The sequence below is a fragment of the Pleurodeles waltl genome, chromosome 12 (genome assembly GCF_031143425.1).
Source record: "Pleurodeles waltl isolate 20211129_DDA chromosome 12, aPleWal1.hap1.20221129, whole genome shotgun sequence".
In the NCBI taxonomy this organism is placed as follows: Eukaryota; Metazoa; Chordata; class Amphibia; order Caudata; family Salamandridae; genus Pleurodeles; species Pleurodeles waltl.
In genome coordinates this window covers 91,335,447-91,355,216 of record NC_090451.1, presented here as the reverse complement: position 1 = coordinate 91,355,216, position 19,770 = coordinate 91,335,447, and the positions used below count along the sequence as shown (strand labels likewise).

Below are 19,770 nucleotides of genomic sequence, written 5' to 3'. Positions count from 1 at the left end.
AACTTTTAAAAAATAGTGGATGAAAAGTCTGACATAAAATAGCCTTTGTCGAAAAAAATGACAGTCTATTTTTGAAAGACTTTTTAGACAAAGATAAGTTTTGAAAGAGTGAAAAAGTCAGTAACGTTATCAAGTTGTGAAGGTTGTCCCTTATCCAGAATTTCACTTGCCATACTTTTTTTGTTTGCTGAAATCAAACTCACGAATACTGGGGTTGTTTTGAGAAAACAATGAACCATGGCAATGTCTCACATGGCAAACCCAAGTAAGGAAAATGAGTGAGGTCACCCCTCTCTAAATAGGGCAGGGCAACCATCACTATGACCAGTGGCGGATATGCTATGCCGTGCAATCACACTGATGGTTTATGAGAGTTTCACCACCTGAGGTTCCACCAGTGTAAACCTACCTCATCCTCTGACTCAACGTAGGGCTGGAAATCCTAAATGTGGCTCTACTGCCTACAACAGACAGTATCAGACCATACACTGCTATTTGCACATGATTGTGTGTTTTGAGTGACACTTGATGTCATGTCAAAGAATCAAGACACGAGGTGGATGAATTGTAGTTCATGCTCATTACATTCTATCACAAGAAGCATATGGCACTCACTGAAAAAATGTAATCTCAGATTACAGACTTTTCCTAATTGCCAAACAGTGTGTTTGAGGATTACACAAACTCAAATTTTACATTTCTCACACCAGTGATTATTACAGTTCCATATCCCTTATCCAAAACAAATAAAAATACGTTGGTAAAGTAAATATACTTTACCAACGTATTTTTATTTGTTTTGGATAAGGGATATGGAACTGTAATAATCACTGCTGTGAGAAATGTAAAATTTGAGTTTGTGTAATTACGGGATATTTCAGGAAAATTACATAAAATTACAAGAAATGCTAATGTGGCATCTAGCCTACATTTGAGTATTGAATGCATCTGTCACCTACATTGGCCGCAAGACCAAAATGCCAGATAAAAAATAGCACCAGAAATCAAGGGCAGTGGAAAACACTTGTATTCTGAGTGTTGATGCACTCCTGTTCTATAACTTTGCTGCAAATGCGGCTTAATTAGGCGACATAGTATAATCGTGTAATTTCAGGGATACATTTTTGTGTTAAAAATTAAAAATTTCTGAAATTACCCAAATTTCACCATAGTAATTGAAATTTCACCTGGGTCTAGTAATGAGCTAACCTCTTACGTGTACCAGTCTGTATTTATTAAACTACTAATTTAGATAGGTTATTTGGAAAGCAACCACAATCTCCATCTGAATTTAAGATCATCACAGTACTCAATCTTAGAAAACAGTAACCATAAAAAGACCCATGTGTTAAAAAACAGTGCTGCAAAACAATTTCTAGTCTTTATTGATTTTTCCTTGCATCTTCACAGTCAAAGCTATTTTTACATGTCAAGTCTACATGACAGAAACCAGGCTAGACTAGCAGATTTCTTATTGGTGTATTAAGGCAAGAGCAAACTCAAGTTGCCTCCCATCACAAGTAATCAAAAAATATCATTGATGACAATTGTCAGTAGTTGAGGTCAACGGGGCCTCATTATATTACTATTACTATATGCATTGATTGTCTTTCCTGCTCATTAACTAAGTCGGTTATCTCTAGAATGCACACAAAATGTCAGACTGAGGACACTAAAGTCAAGAGTGCACATTAATCCATGTACAGGATGGAAGCATAACCACCTCGGCTTACCCAAACACCAACACCAACTACCACTGTGGAGAAACCATATCAAGAACACAAAGAGGTTTACTCCTAACATACAGAGACGTAGCCGGAAAGAAGAAGGGACAGCTACTTAGATCTCAAAACTATGCTGTATATCTGGTCTTTGGCTAAAAGCACAAAACAAATTTTTCATGAAGACTGATTTCTCTTTGATAGCTCTCAATCAAATAAGGGGTTGAATTCACAACTACTCCTGGTGAAGAATACATTCTCCATGTTCCATCGGGCTCTACTTTGTCCAATGTGAATTGCTAAAACAACCAACCAGTCCTAACATGACAGCCATCAAAAACTGGATCCTGCAATCCTGTAGAGAAACTATTATTTGAGAACTGGATGCTGCTCACGCCATACAGCTTCATCTACGTGATATTCTCAAATTGGATTGTCTGAGACTGAGAAAGCCCTTAAACCGCATTGTTTGGACTACAGACACTTAAATTTCCCTTCTGCCAGATCACGGACTCTTCCCAAGATGCAATGACCTCCCCTGAAGACCTTCTGTTATCTACATTTCCACAGGTGCCCAGACCACGTAGGTTGTGTGAGTGACATGTATAAATGTGTATAAAGAGCAAAGTAGTATAACAATGTCATCCCAATAGTTAGGTCCCTAGTTGTACTAACTCTAGGCACTACCTTTTGTTTACATATCACATTTAGCACTATACAAGCAAATAGGTAAATCACAATGCATTTCAATCTTTGTTATATGCGTGTGATGATTCACCAGCCCTAATTTGCACACAGTTTTTAGGCAATCCTCAGAATCATGTCCTTTGGATGATATGCAAGCTCTTTCAAGGCTCTGTATTAAGTAATTACTGTGTTTGAACATAAAATGAAGCTGTTTTTAGTGGAACATAAACAATTGGAAACAGTCAGTCATCTCCCTAGTGAAGACAATCTCACTATTTGTGAAGGGGATTCAAGGTCAGGTCCTTTATTGTGTACTGGGAAACTGACAGAGACATCTAACTCATAGAGGTTTATCTGCTGAAGGGCAACTTGTTGTCTCTCTTTCTACTTTGATCAACTTTGAGAAACTGGGTAACACATGCACACACACACTCACACATCCACCCTCAGACACAGTGAAATGGTGGAAACTGAGCGGAACTCCGTGTGGTTCTACGTTGTTTGTGATATGATACAACATTCCAATTGTGTTGTATTTCGGTCAGTACATCCCGCAGTGATCACACCATAGCAACAGTAAAACAATAATACAGTCACTATTCTAAGCACAAGGGATGAAAAGGCAGACATATTCCAGTACAGCTTCTCACCAAGGTTTACACAAGGCATGTGAATGTGGATGCTTGCTTGAACAAGAATAACATTCCCATGTAGCAGGGTCGCAGCCGCCCACCCTGGAGAGGAAGCAGCAAGTCTGCAAAAACCAGAAGAGATTGCTAGTAATAACACAATATCCTACATGCTATTTTCTTTCTCCCCTCTGCTCCTGCCAAACCCGCATTCTCACCAAGGCTGACCACAGGTGTATTTTTCCTTGTAATGTCTTGCTCGCCCTTTTATTTGCACAGACCCCTAATGGATGAGCTGGCGTAGCGCATTTCTTGCTCTAATCAGCATAAATGATAAGTTTCGCCTTACATTGGATGATTGTCAAAAAGTGCATATAAAATGCATTCATTATTGAGCTGCTCTGTACTTCTTATATAGTTAGGGAACAACAGTGTGGAAGAAGGCAAACCACCAGAACCCGCTAACATAAAGCATAGGGCCTTAGTCAAAGCTTGGCGAATGGAGTTATTCCATCACAAGCGTGACGGGTATCTCGTCTGTCGTACTACGATTCCATTATATCCTATAGAAATCGTAATACAGCGAACAGGCTATCCATCACGTTTGTGAAGGGGTAGCCTGTCCGCCTAACTCTAAATCAGGCCCATAGAGCCGAAACTAGTAATCAACATCAAAGAGAAAGTAGCCTAATATTAAGGGAGCCAAGGGTTTGGGGAACTGTGAGACACAAACATCTGAACACTAATACAGATCATTTAATAAAATGTCTGCCTTCAGATCTTCAGCGCTAATTCATATGGTCTGGGCAGATTTGCTGGCAAGCTCTAAATTGGTCTTAGATGGTGCTATCTTAGAAAACCTGGATGAGACTGCATTGCAAAACTGCTCAGGTAGGGAGCAAACGCAAATATTCCAACACATCAGGACACAGGATCATATTCTGAACATATATATATATATAAATATGTATTGACAAATGAATGTTCCTCCTCCCTGAGAATTATATTTGATAGCAAGATAATGAGAAATATGTTCCCAGTTGATAACTGTTGCACGTTGTGGTGTAGCAATAAACAAAGGGGCTTTAGATAACTTTGTCCTGAAGAACTAATGTGCACAGCATCATTGTTAAGACCATATAAACGTTAGAAAAAACTTGTGAACAGACAAATATACATAACGCTGAAAAAGCACATTACAAAGGAAACCAGAACAATCTTGTATCACCTCTCTCTACTCTCTCTATTAAAAATAATCTGAAACTGTTTAGTAATGTGACTTTAGCACTGTTGTTCAGGCTGCTATATTCTGAGGGTATTGCCCTACTGCCACCCCCACCTCCTTTACTGGACTCCACAATGTCCCACCCAAGGGGCATCCTCCATGCTGCATTAAGCATCATCAAAGGCTTGAAGAAATATACCACATCAACTCAACCCTGATTGTGTTCCATCCATTTACTGGCCCCGAGCATCTTCAAAACAAGCTGCTCTATCTATGAAACAATGAGGACCAGCAGCTCTATCTATCTAATTGACAACCTCTCCAGCTATGTTGTTCCTTGGCACATAGGAAGCCAAGGCACCCTCCAGCTGTAGATATAGGGGTGAAAACATGATAGAACAATACAACTGCCTTCTCCATCTATGCACCTAGTAGCTGGAACAATGTCCCTGAATCCATCAAGCATGCTCCAACTGCTCCAATTGAGTAAAGAGCTCTTATTTGAAGAACACTACATCACACCATAATAACAGTCCACTTCTACTCTCAGAAACCGGATACTCCTTCAACCACTCCCAGACTGAATGTTTGCCCTCCATGATATACAGTGCTCACACTATATAAATATCACATCCATAGAGTCTTACACGAGGCATGGGCTAATACCCTAACAGCCGGTAAACTGTGATCTCAGGAGACATATGTTGCAATCTTCGCTGATGTGTCCAAACCGTGTAATCCTCAGTAGATTGTTTCAGTGATGTGCCTAAGAAATGGCTGGACATCAACTGCGCTCCTTACCTCACCATAAAATGTTGCATATAATTTAACTGTGAATTTCTACCCCGCTTAACAAGTAAAAGTCATACATCCTAACACAAAGGCCCTGCATTATAGTTTGACACACTGTCTGGGTAGCAGAAAATATTACTCATGCCATGTCCATCAAATTTAGAGATGACTACTTGCCCAAATTTAATCTCTGCACATTGAAAGGAACCAGGCTCATGGCGGTCCTTTCAATCTGCAAAATGTCAGTCAATGGCTGCCTCGATTTAAATGACTATTCTCCAATCTTTTTCAAAGTTTTTGTTTTTCTGAAATAAACTACCAAAGCTGGAATGTGTTTCTGAAAAATAAAAAACTAATGTTTCCTCCCAGGTTGTATGGGGGGGTCAATATTTTTTTCTGTCCTTCACCACCAGGATTTTCTTGGTTGTGAGGGAAAGAAAAAGATGCATTACACCGGCCACTCTAAATAGGGTGGACAGAGTAATTTCTTTACTCTGATGACCCTACTCCATCAGGCCATCTCAGGAAGTTTTCGGTCGACTAAACTAACAGGAGTTCCATGGATAGAAAACCTAAAATACCCTCATCTCTACATGAGGCACACAAATCTAGTGTTTGGCATACAAGGTAGTCAATCACAATTGCAACTGAGTATCCTGTCCTCCAAACTTAAGCGCTAAGTTATGAAATCTTGAACAATTACTTTCATGACTCATTTGTCTGGAATACATTGGGCATGTGATGAGTAGGCACACACATGGATTAGGGTCCTTGAACTGTGCTGTATTATGGATTTCCTGTGATGTCATAGGCTCAATTCTTACTGTTGCTGACCACAACAGTGCAGTTCTTTACATTCATCTGTACCAATTCAAGGCCCTACAATGCTGTGCTTACAGAGACAGGGAATAGAGTACTGTGCAATTATTTCTGAGCTTTAAAGAGTTTTCCTATTTTGCTTGCAGAGACAGGAAACATAGTACTATGCAATTATTCCTGATCTTAAAAGAGTTTTCCTATTTAGTTACCAATTTCTTACTGTTCATGCTGAGCCTACATCTCATGGAAAAAGAGAGAAGTGATGTCAACGGACGGTTGGTGCTCAATATTCCTTACTGCTGGTGGCAAGTCTCTTGAAGGTGCACCTAGTTTTGTAGGTAAGAGAGCTTTGAACGCGCTGCCAAGTCTGAATGGAGGCCAGTGGAGCTGGTGGTGAGAAAGAGAGCCATGCTGGCACTGCTACATTGCAACTCAGAATTCACTGCCACATTTACAGTCGAGGTTACCAAGAGGGATATGTGGTTATCATTCTTAACCAACAGACTTCTCAATCAACGATGATTTGATTTACCTATAATATGTTCATTTATGAGAACAAACCACTATCCAAGCGTACAGAATGCAACCAGATGGTGCAGGTTAAAAGAATAAATTGCATTTACATTCAAAACCATACCTTCTCAGCTGGCCTGTCTGCAGCCTTTCAAGAATAGAGAATAAACCATTCCAGACTGCATTGAAATCATGTTTCCTCTGTAGGTGGACGCTAATTTATGATCTGTTAGAATGTGGTTCAAAGTGCCAAAAAATACAGTCAAGAAAAACTTGAAAAGACCAACCTCTTATTTCAGGCAATAAAGGATGTCTGTGGTACTGATAGTTTCCAATACAAATGAGTCTGCTCATTCATATCTATTACGCCTGAAGAAACGAGAAACTGTAGATGACTGGGAATATCTGTTTCATGAAATTATTTTTTTCTAGCCGAGTCCTATTTCTTGGAACTGATGTCCATTCAATTTTCCCTTTTTGACTAGCAAGAAAATTGTTCATGGGATTTAGTAATGAACATCGTCTGGAAAGTGGGGAGACCTCCATGAAGACAGAGCAGCAGTCAGAACAAACCAATGATTTTTTAAAACATTTTTGAGAGACACTTTGCCAATATTGAATTGAGTTTTCTACTTTGTTCGGTGTAGTTAATAAAAACCTGCATGCTGGAATTGCACTCTTAAAATCTAAATCAGACTGCAATAGGCCATCTTAACAACTTTAAAATTAGGATTTTTGTTTTATTTTTTATTTGAGAATATCATGCCTTTCTCTAGCAAAAGGGGCCATCTTTCACTCCATGGTGCACCAACATTAAAAGAAAAACATAACCCACAATCATGAGATTAGTTGTTAAGATTGGCCTCTTCAGTGTGATCCAGGTGGTGTTGACATTAGCACAGAGGAAAGTGTTTGTTGGATATACTTGTTGGTGAGAAAAGGTTGAAAACCAGATGCAACCTGCCAGTGGTATTGGACTGTAGATAGGGGTATCTTGACTTCTGATGTTTTTCTTATGGAAACAAGGGTGGGATAACCATGAACCAATCAATCAAGCAAAAACAACACCAAATTATAGAACAGCAAGTCAGCACCAAGCGCTGCTCCTTCTTTGCCTTTTCCACAAAGGTATTGGACCTACTGTCACAGAGATCACTTACTTCTGTTGCAGATAGACAGGTACAATGGAGCCCACATTCTCAATCAATGGAGCGTGTTGAACCACTGGCGCGGCCATTACTTTGAAGATCAAATAGCTGCTTTTCTATTCTAACACTTCCTTTTCCCATAGGTCTGGAAGTGAGGGTGCAGGGGTGGAGGTGCTGCAGCACCCCCAAAAATAATCATGCTGAGTTCAGAAGGTGAATGCGCAATAAAGATCTCTTCAAATCTGATCTCTATCTAGTCACATTTACTGCGTGTTAAAAGACAGAGGTAAAATTTCAATTTGTGTCTTTTGACAAATTGCTGCTTTATTGTTGAACATGGAAGACTGGGGTTTACTTTTCATTCTCTGACAACAAAGTGAGAGGATTTTTAAAGTGAACAATGTGACCATCTTGCTGGGGTACAGGGAGAGTGAAAAGAATGGCTGTAGGATGTCATTTTTGTCTAACACAGCAAACTTAAATACCTTTGAATGGACTGTAAAATATTTGAAAATATTTCAGCAATTAAGAAAGCACAAATGAAAGCACTTTTTTGTAATTCTGAAGTGAGATTGAAACAACGATTTTTAATAGGATCAAAACAAATCAACGCAGTTTACTTGGTGATGTGCAAATGAGAGTTGTTTGTGGAAACCCGATTTCCACACATTGTTCTTTCTGTGCTACATAGTTTTATCAGTAAAACTACATGCCTGTGCACATTTAGTGTACACTTTGCTGTCTGTAAATAACAGTGCATTTGGCACCATGCTTTTGTAATATATTTGTAAATGACTGCACCACAATGCACCACCCGCTACAAACCAGATTGTTAACACTGTTCTCCTGAGTGGACGTGGATCATTAACTACACTTGTTCTTTGTGTGATGCTTAGATTTTTCACAATCCCTAGGACTTCACTGATGTAACATTGACAGCAGCACCCCCATTTGGAAACTTGCTCTCTGGGTGCAATTCTGAGATATGAATGTGTTTGTCCAGGGAGACTTTCTGGGTCTGAAAGGTGTATATCATCTGGGGTTTACTATTGCTTGGTTCAGACCCTTTGTGAGTAGGCACTACTACTTGGAAGTAAAATAAAAGTTGAAACAACAGTGCTCTTTTTCATGTAGCAAACAGAACAGAAGTCACACGTACCCTCTTAGCGTGTCCTGCCCTCGCCTCCGTACTCTGTTTGCTATTTGTCTGTCTTCGTAGCCTGCAAATCTGTCAGCCTGCACATCTCCTTGCTCTGGCTGTCCTTGGACTTGCTCCAAATGGTAAAGTGCAGTCCATCCAAGCATGAACTTGGCCAGCCATAGAACCCCCATGACGGAAACAATGTGGGGCTCCCAGTGGCCCTGGACACCCGCTCTCAGTGGGAAACGGGAATGGTGCCGTCAAGGGACGGAAGGCAACCCTGAGCCTGGAACGCGTGCCAGTCCTGATGGGTTCCGTGTGAGGCTAAAAGGAGAACACGGATATGAAGGAAGGAGTTAGAACAACATAAATATATTCAACCTTAGAATTTAACTTGGCAAACTTAGGGTTCTAAATTACTTCCTCTGCAGTCACTTATTTAACACTTTTTTTTTTCTAAAAGTAAACTTCAAAAATGTGTGTGGTAAACATTTGTTTCTCACAATTGGTATCCACACGGATACTACATTCCATATATTGAAAAAGTCAAACTTTGCATTATAAACATGAAAAATCTCTGTAAGCTAAACCATAAAAATAATTATTTTATGTACATTTAAAAACATGAAAGAAAGAAAACATTTTAACAATTGGCAATGAAGGTTGATAAGAGAATGCAAATAGATATGATTATTGCCATACATTTATGATTGTACCTTTTCCATTTATGGACGTCCCTAGGTCTTGCATCATAAAGACCAGTATCTACAAACTGATTTCTGAACAATGTGCTTTTAGTAATCAAATGAAGCATGCAAAGCATACTAAACTATCCAACAAACATTATCCAACAGGACAAAATGTTCTATTCACACATGATCTGATCATTTGAGAGATATCTTTTGCTGTTGGTATCAAAAGACCACCTTCATAAATTGAAGTATCTTGCAAGCTTGCAATAAAAAATCCGAAATTAATATTTGAAGTGCAGTGACATTACAGTGACCAGTGCTCTCAAGGAAAAGATGCCTGAAATAACTACTTTCAACCATTTTTAAAAACCCTAAAAATGAACAAGGAGCTTCTTCGCTGGACTCAGCTAGACCATTTGAGTAAAGAGAAAAATCTTTCTTTCATGCCAGTCTTGAATGAAAATATGCCCACACATTGACCGTGCGAAAACAGAAACAAAGAGAGCCTTTTTTCCAAGCACTTATCCACGATATGCATTGTTGTATTTACAATGGCAGATGGTGAAACAGTCTTGAATCTTACGAGGAGCTCTTAGTTTTCCCACATGACCCTAACGATGTAGTCACCACAAATGAATCGGTGTCCCCCTTGGAATAGATCAACTATGAAGTCCATTGTAGGTGCTTTATTATGTGATTGCTTCTAAACAGCTACAATCTCAATCTTATAAAAATAAGCACTCTTGCTCAATATTTTGTTTATCTCCCCATACATAATTGTCCGCTACTGACACACATCTTGCATGAGACAGTTAATTTAAAACTTAGGCCCTCATTATGAGTGTGCAGTCTCAAGACCGCCACACTCGCGATGGCGGTCAGGCCACCGCAGACAGGGCGGTCGGACCGCCCTATTATGACTGTGGCAGATGGGCCACGATCCGACTGCCGGCACCGCAAGGTTGCCGCCTGTCGACAGGCTTGCGGTCTCGGTGGTCACAATCCGCCAGGGCAGCGCTGCCATGGGAATTACGAATCCCCTTTTCCGCCAGCCTTTGCATGGCAGTCTCACCGCCATGCAAAGACTGACGGAAAGCGGGCATCAGGGGATTGCATGGGCAGACCATGGGCCCCCATGGGCAGCCCCATCGTGCTTTTCACAGCCTGAATTACGGGCAGTGAAAAGCGGGACAGGTGCTATCGCACCCGTCGCACCAAAACATTGCTGCCGGGTCAATTACGAGCCAGTGTCAATGTTGTGGTGAGTTTTCCGCTGGGCCAGCAGGCGGAAGCACTGTTTTTCACCTGCTGACCCAGCGGAAAAGTCGCAGTATGCTGGCTGCAGCGGCTTTGGGGGTCTTTGGAAAAGAACGCTGAAACTGCAATGAGGGCCTTAATCTTCATCTTCAAGAGATTCTTCCCTAAGATTCTGACCTGGAACGTAAAGATGTGTATGTTAGATACCATTATAGGGAATCTTTTAAAATGTCTCATTATAGGTTTTACTATTTATAGAACTTGTGCCAACAAACAGGACATAGAGACAGTCATGTTTTAATCTCTTTGCTTGAACACATATACCTTAAGATAAAAATGGGTGTACATTATTCTTTTTTCTTCTCTTTAATCTATCCCCCAAGACCTTGATGGACCTGATACATAATTTAATCTGGTATTCCATATCATTTTAAATGTCAGGCATGAGGCTTGTGCGACCATGTGAAGAGGAAAGCATTATATATATTCAGATTAATTCCTGTCTTCTGGGGGAATTGATTCATTGCCGTCAGTCACGGAGGTGACTGCTCAAACCCTTTAAATTCTTCATAATGGACACGTCTGCTGCCAGGAAATAGGTGCATTCACCACCTGGAGATGGGCTTCACCTATTTACCTAATCAGGCCTCATATTACTAATTAGATGCACAATTCACCTACAAGTAGCCTTTCCATGTAGAAATTGCTAAATGACTGACTGAGCACTGGTAGGAAAAATAAAATACAAAAACTGGTAATCGTACATCTAAAGGCAAAGAAGTCTACCTACACTACCACCTCTAACACAACAGCTTCATTCATCTTAGACATATCCAAAAACTCCGAAATAGATTGTAAAAAGGGATGAACATTTGTTGCTATCCCAGTTCTACCATTGCAGCCAAAGTAGAAGAATTACAGTTTATAGGACTTGTTTCTCCTTAGGTCAGCCTATTAATACATATCCATGCTCCATGATTCACGAACTGGCCTCTTGCAGAAAATAAATTATCTGTTTCATAGATCCGGGATAGGTTTTTAGTTTTGGAACACTATGGGCCTGATTTAGATATTGGGGGACGAGTTACTCCTGCACAACGGTGACAGATATCCCGTCTGCAACAATCGAAATTCCATAGGATATAATTAAAATTAGATTTTGGCGGACGGGATATTCCATCACCATTGTGACGGAGTAACTCATTCATCAATATCAAAATCAGGCTCTATGTGTCCTTATTAAGATCTTCTCAATCTCAAGTGCATTCATTTTCTAAAGAAAACCAGCATCTAAAGAGTTACTTGCAAGGGACATGAGGAAAAGCTACACAGAGCTCACTTCACTGGCTTTTCATTGGGAAATACTGTATTTGTTAGAGAGGTAATCTCGAATGATATACCCTCATGATTTGCACTATTGAGTTCTGAGTAAGACACCGACTGGCCCATATTATTTCAAGATATCTTGAGCCGTGCATACTGTCGAACAGCAGAATGCAGTACTCTTTATACTACCATAAAGCAGTCTGCAAAACTCTTTTCTGTGCACATAAGGAAAAAGTGTCCTAAAAACAAAACTATTAGGAAATTAATTTGATACAGAAGCCTTTCTCTAGCAGCCTTCACACACGCTTCGACAGTCGAGACATTTCACACTAAAATATAACAGTTCCCCCCTACTATGGTGCATTCAAGCTCTTGGAAGATTTACATCTCAAATAAGATTGAGATAATGAATTGTGAGCGTGGGAAATTGATAGCCACTCAATGCGTGAGTGTGTAAGTGATGGGAAGGAGGTACTCATTCACAGGTCTCAAATGTGATGTAAAGCAAGAGGACAGCATAACATTCCAGTGCATGTGGGGGAGTAGAAAGCCTGGCATATCTGTTGTGGGTGTGCGTGTGATGTTGACTGTCAGAGATCAGTTGTCCATTCCCATTATGTGGTTTTGAGAAGTTATACGGCAGTCACAACTCATGAATATTTGTGAGGGAGAAATTAAGAGGGCAATAATAGCTCTGCCTTTTCAACAGATTTGATTGCAGGGTAAAACTAAAAAAGACATGTGGGTTTTTTCCCGGGATCCTGTACCAGTCAGAATTTACAGGCCATTTACTGCTGGGTTATTGTTGGTTTCTGTGTGTCTCAGGGGAAAAATGCTATTGTGCTGTGTTTGAAATTGGAATGTTTTTCCTTTTAGCACTTGGCTCTCTCGGTGTAGCAAGGACAGGTAGCCTAAGCTTACCCCAGGTGGTGAAGAAGCATAAAAACTGAGAATACATTATAAGAAAATAGGTTTTACTTTGGAACTTTAATGTCCTTAGTCTGGTAACATAGATGGACTCTGTAGTTAGATGGTGTGTCAGAACATGCTAGGTGTCCCTTAAGTGTTGAAGATGGGGGATGGGCTTTCATCTTTCTAACCAAAATTCACAAGCAGGATTTAATTGTGGTGGCACACACAAGAGTTGGGACCCCACACCAAGCTCCTAGGGACCAGTGGCAACAGAAAATTGATCACCTGGCAGGGAGGGTGGACCAGTGCTTCTACTGCATATATCTGTGGAACCACAGCAACTACAATAATTCCAATGGTTTTAAAATCTGGACAGGTTTCTTTGGCCGATGGTATGGGGTCTTATGCAGATGAATCAAAGAAACACTATCACAGAGTCCTACTGGTTGACGTGGAAGGCTGGTATGGTTATATTCACACCAAAGACATGGAGAGGGTTGGGCAACTTTCTCAGTGTCTAAAAGTGCGGAGATGCTCCTCAGTCTGGATGCCATCATCCCTCTCCTGTGTAACTAAGCTCGGGTGCTCTCATGCCTTTTAAGATACCTTATTCCGTTGATATGTCCTTGTCTTGGTTCATCCAGTCAGCTCGGTCATGTCCCCTCCTATACATCAGGTCACCCCTTTTTGCAGGTGCTGTCCAGGTCTTCTCACAGACATATGTAACTTTCTTCTCAAGATAACCAATCAACAAGGTGGCTCTAAAACTCTCCTGAACTTAAGTTCAGTCTACCCAACCATGCAGACCTTCCGACCTCTAGATCAGATAGATTCTTTCCCGATGCTAGTGCATATTTCTGCTCATATGAATTCAATATTGAACAAAGTATGGACTGATGGGCTAGAAATTATAATCCTTTGGTGCCAAGGCAGTATTCCATCAGATACCCAGTTTAAAATCTTTAAAACTCCACAGCTCCTGTGACACTGAAGCAGAATCTTCCAGCTGTTGTCTTTGCATCATATGGGTATTATGGCCAGTCCAACCTGAGAAGAGTTTGGGCTGAATCATGTAGGGATGAGGATCAGAAGGCTCCGGCTGCTCCCAAAAAAGTCTGCATCCCAGGAACTTGAGGAAAGGTTGGTTTCACTGTACAAGAGGACACCTGGGCAATAAATATTATCTGGGCTTTCTACCCATCACATGCACCTAATACACTTTGTTCTGTATGTTCGAGATCACATGTCACCAAAGAAAAATGCCAGCCTTGCAGAAGGAAAAACATAATTTAGTGCAAGACCCACACATGGAGTCCTTGGACTCCAACACTCACCAGTCCAAATGCAAATATGCAAAAACACCGCAATTATACTGCCATCCCTCAAACATGTGCCAGAGAGTGTGAAGACCAAGGAGCAAAGTTATGGGGGACAGGACTGAACATTTATGGGGGGAGTAGGTAGGCAGTCCTCCAGTAGAAGTGTTCATCCACAACCAATACTCTCTGGGCTGAATTGGCAAGAGCACCTCTTCCAAAAAGAGACAGACTTTGGCAGACTCCTTACATCAGCCCAAGTCTGATGTTCATATAATTATACAGTGTGAGTGAGAACTTCCAGTGAGCTCTCAGTATTTCAAGCTCATTGGAAGAAAAAAAACAGGTCTGTAAGGAAAACATGCCTATCACATCAAGTATGGTAGCCCTAGTGGTTCTTTTTCACTCCAACTTGGGACTTTAATTGTTGACCCATTCTGGGCAAAAGTCTGTAGTATTCAAGGGCTACCATACTTGATTTGATAGGGATGTTATAACCCTGGGGGATGTATGGTGGCCTAAACAACCTTCCCCTCTCTCTTAAGGGTTCAAAGCTGCAGGGAGAACATACAGGAAGTGCTGCACAAATTAAACGGTTTTGTAGTTGGTTTTTCTCCCAAGAGCAGATGTGAACACGAGGGAAAGTTGAAGTAGTTGGGGCCCTATTGAATGAAGAAAGGAAGAAGGATGAACCTTTGATGAGGCAGCTAACACATATTTCAGTGAGATATATATTTTTTCGACAAATACTAAAGGTATAATATATGTATTCACACCTGTGAACAAGGTCAGGAGTGACCGAAACGCGTCAGGGGATTCCTGTCTTGTTTGTTTGTAATCCCACGAATGGAATAAAAGTTTAATTATTAATTGCACAACGACGGAGTGCGGTTCTTTTCTCTTGACAAAGTGAAAGAGAAATCCCCTTCTTTTGAAATATATATATATATATATATATATATATATATATATATATATATATATATATATGAACACGAGGGAAAGTTGTAAGTATATATATATATATATATATATATATATATATATATATATACACATATATATATATATATACTTTTATCATGAAAATTCGCCAACAAATAAGGGTCTGGAAGAGAAATCTCTTTCAAAAATATGTCATGGGGCAAACTCTCCAGTTAACATATTTTCTTGAAAAAAATTATCCATAGCCAAAGTTATGCGAAATCCCTATTTTTGTAACTTGGGAAAAATGCAAGCTGGGAACTTTTAAGAACTCCATTTAATTTTCACCCAGCAGACTCCTTCCCATGTGTGAGTGAGAGGGTTGTGCGAGGGCGGTTCTAGGTCCTTAGAAGAGTATTCTAGAGTGTTTTGTTTTGCACACCTGTGTGGTGTGAGTGGAGAGGTGTGGCTCAATGGTTAGAGCGGCAGACCCTGAAGCAGAGATCTGGCTCAAGACCAGGGTTCAAGTCCTGCTTCGGCAGGTCTTGGGCTCAATTCCCCTTGACCAGATAATTCTCGCCTTGGTGCCTAATCTAATTCATGGGTCCCACTCTGCAACTCTGGGCAATAGCTTGCTTAATCTCCACAACGGCCCCAACAGCGCTTGGATGCCTGGCTTCACCCTGGGGGTGCTCAGGAGTGGGCGCCTCACAGGGAAAAGCCAGGAGGGGTTCCATAGCGGTATGAGTACAGCGCCTTGAGACCCTAATGGGTGAGTAGTGCGCTATACAAGTGCTAATTTACATTTACATTTAAAAATGAGGAGAGGGCATGGTGTTTCTGCTTATGATATCCCAGCTCACAGACCTACCCATCATCTCTACTTAGAATTAGGTTAAAGTGTACCTGACTTGCACTTTTTCTCTTATTTCCTTATTCGAAATACTTCGCTCTTATTTCATACTTCATGACTGAGCGCAAGGCAACGAGGTGAGGTGTTGCAGTGAGTTTAAACTCGGAAAGTGAAACAACATATTGTCATCGATATAGGTCATGGGTCATAATGTAGGGCAAAGAGCAAGTCAGGTTCCATGTTTTTCGATGCACAGTGAGGAACATAAGCAAATACGAAAGTCTGTTATGAGCAAAGAAACAAAGTTTCTGTTTCAATATGAAGAAGGGGGCAGTCATGCCTCTTAAAAAGGACCAGTGCCCACCTCACAATGGCATTTCATTCATATATTGCCAGTGATGCACGCAGCAAACTACTTTTATGAGAATGTGTGAACGTGCGTAGACAATACATTAGTCATCTTAAAACATTATATAAAAAGCAAACAAGCATTTGCAATGCAATGGGTCTCGTGTTTGCTCGAGTTAGAACTATTGGCATTGTAAATTCCTAACTGGACATTTTTTGCCACATACATTGAAAATGAAAAGTAAAACAGTTGACATAAGTGAGCCGAGTCAAAGCGCCCCAGCCGCCATGAGCGTGAGAGCAAAGGAGACACACAAAAGGAGAAAATGAAAAGTAAAACAGTTTACATAAGGGAGCCGTTTCAAAGCGCCATGGCCGCCATGAGCGTGAGCACGAAGGAGACACACAAAAGGAAAAATGGAAAGTAAAACAGTTGACAAAGCGCCATGCCCGCCATGACAGTGAGCACGAAGGAGAGACACAAAAGGAGAAAGAAGTTTGCTCGCAGTGAAACATATTGGCAAACGTGCAATTATCCATGTAACAGGGTTGGTCCCCATGGCAGTAAGAAAACTGCCCCAAGGAGGAACAAATGTAAAGCATTTACTAATGATAACAAAGGATTTTTGAAAGGCAAGCCCACGAACGAGTGAAAGTGATGGGCGTGAGGTGGGTGCGGTTAAAAGCCCACATAGATATCAACACGTCAGAAAAGCAGTGCTTTCGCACTGATGTGCTCAACCTAAAAATGGACTAGAACAAGTATGAAAGTGTGTAGGCTTGTGTAAAAATGGCTAAAGTTAAGCTCTTTGGACATCATAATAAATCCAAATAGAGCTGAAAACATTTCCAACAAGCCAATTCACAGCGCCACAGCCGCCATGAACGTGAGCGTGAAGGAGAGACACAAAACGAAAAAGAAGTTTGCTCGCATTCAAACATATCGGCAAAAATGCAATTATCCATGTAACAGGGTCAATCCTCAAGACGGAAACAAAACCGCCCCAAGGCGGGATAAATGTAAAGCATTTACCAATGATAATAAAGGATTTTTTAAAGGCAATCCCACAAACGAGTGAAAGTGATGGGCATGAGGTGGGCATGGTTAAAGGCCCACATAGATACCAACACGTCAGAAAAGCAGTGCTTTTGCGCTGCTATGCTTGACCTAAAAATGGACTAGAACAAGTGTGAAATTGTGTAGGCTTGTGTAAAAATGGCTACAGTAAAGCTCTTTGGACATCATTATAAATCCAAACAGAGCTGAAAACATTTCCAACAAGCCAATTCACAGCACCACGGCCGCCGTGAACGTGAGTGCAAAGGAGAGACACAATAGGAAAAAGAAGTTTTTTGCAGTCAAACATATCAGCAAACGTGCAACTATTCATGTAACAGGGTCAGTCCCCAAAGTGAAAACAAAACCGGCCCAAAGCGGGACAAACGTAAAACATTTACCAATGTCATCAAAGGATTTTTGAAAGGCAACCCCACAAATGAGTGAAAGTGATGGGCGTGAGATGGGTGTGGGTACAAGCCCACATAGATACCAACATATCAGAAAAACGTGCTGCTATGCTCAACCTAAAAATGTGAACCAGGAAGTCTTCTACAGAAAGCAGTCTGTTTAAAGCGTCCACGTGCGGAGTCTGGGAAGTAGTCTTAACAAGCACTGCACATGGGTAAGAGCGAAATGGTATCACTCACAGTGAAGAAAGTCAAAAGCTGAAGTTGGCTTGCCTCATGCTGTAAGTTTTGGTGAGTGGATTCAAAATGTGAATGGCACCAAAGCAGGCCCATGCATGAAGATGGCTGATGAACTCCACCCCCATCCATGTGTTCTTTCTTTTACTCACTCAGGCCTCTCACAAGCCAGAAGGAGCTCCTGGGAAGACGGAGTTTGTGCCTACTTCCCAAATCTCTTTCCCCAAAAATGGTCCAAATTCAGCCCTCTTGAGCAGCATCATAAAACAAATATATTAGACTTTGGGCCCACCTCAGTAAGAGGATGAAGACCAAGTGAGAACTGAAGTGGTTCATGTTCTTAAATCCAAGGTCTCTTGGGAAATGAAGCATGAGGCCTAGAGGAAGGGACTTCACATGATGGTGAAAGTTTCCTCCTACTAATCCCCCAGCTGATGTGGCTTGCCTGAGCTTTATGTGCCGAAGACCTAGGCATACATTTCATGTCAGGCTTCCTCTTGTGAGGCCAAAGTTCTCTTAGCCCATTGAAGAAGGGAGCCTTCATTAAAGAGTGAGTAGACACAAGCAATCCAAAAGCAAGACTCTGAAAGAGAGACACGATCTTGAATTACAGATTACATATGGCATCAGAAACAAGATGAGGTGGGTTCAAGGCACCAACAAGTATCAGTACATAAGTATCTCTAAATTGAAGTGTCTAACAAGAAAACACCATCAAGATTGTATGTTTGTGGAATGGAAAAGATAAAGAAATCCACAGAATGAATAGTTACACATTTTAGGGTGAAACGTTTAAAATTCGACCTGGTTTATGTACCAACAAGAATCTTCATTGCAAGAGGTGCATGGGTCATAAGGAACTGCCTGAATTCAAACCTATGAACTACAAGTTGCAGATCTTTCTAGCAAGAGTACAACTAATCAGAAAGATGAAACAAGCATTTGCAGTGCAATGGGTCTCACGTTTGCTCGAGTTAGAGCTATTAGCGCTGTAAATTCCTAACTGGACTTTTCTTGCCACATAAATTGAAAAGTAAAACAGTTGACATAAGCAAGCTGATTGAAAGCGCCACGGCAGCCATGAGCATGAGTGCGAAGGAGACACACAAAAGGAAAAAGTAGTTCACTCATAGTCAAAAGCATCGGAAAAACTGCAATTATCCATGTAACTGGGTCGCTGACCAAGGCAGTAACAAAACCGCCCCAAGGAGGGACAAACGTAAAGCATTAACCAATGTTAATAAAGGATTTTTAAAAGGCAAGCCCATGAACGAGTGATAGTGATGGACGTACGTTGAAAGCCCACAGATACATTACAACACGTCAGAGCGCTTGCAAGCTCGAAATAAAAAGGGCATGTGAATGGATTCTGTTTGCAGCAAATGGCATGCCAGTTGACAGGAGATTTCACAAATTATGTTTTAGTTTTAGCTCAAAAGTGCTAATTGACTGTTTTGCAATTTATTTTAGAAAGGTTTAGATTTAGATGCCAAACATTGTTCTATTATGGTAAAGAGCTTATTTGCATCCCATATTATCAAAGACATTGCTTATGGTTTGTGACTATACTCCAGTGGTTTCAGTGAGCAGGGATACTGAATCAGAGTTCAGCAGGACTTTTTCATAAACAATCAATTTAGTTAATTGGTCAGACAATATTGTTTACTGCTTGAACTTTTCTACAATGAGACCAAAGGTTTATGTTACTGATAGATTTCCTGAGGATGGCAGAAGGCAAAAGTGGAGTCCATATGGCAAGAATT

The 19,770-nt window shown here is 40.8% G+C and overlaps 1 protein-coding gene across 1 annotated transcript in view; it reads right to left on the bottom strand.

The window, feature by feature from the left end:
- The window catches only part of LOC138267693 (fibrillin-2-like), a 367,800-nt gene extending 358,805 nt beyond the window's left edge, over nucleotides 1-8,995 (bottom strand). Inside the window, exon 1 of the mRNA XM_069216842.1 lies at nucleotides 8,694-8,995. Coding sequence (XP_069072943.1) covers nucleotides 8,694-8,866 — 173 coding nt within the window. The 5' untranslated portion in view covers nucleotides 8,867-8,995. The remainder of the gene's footprint in view (nucleotides 1-8,693) is intronic.
- Nucleotides 8,996-19,770: the final 10,775 nt, after the last annotated feature.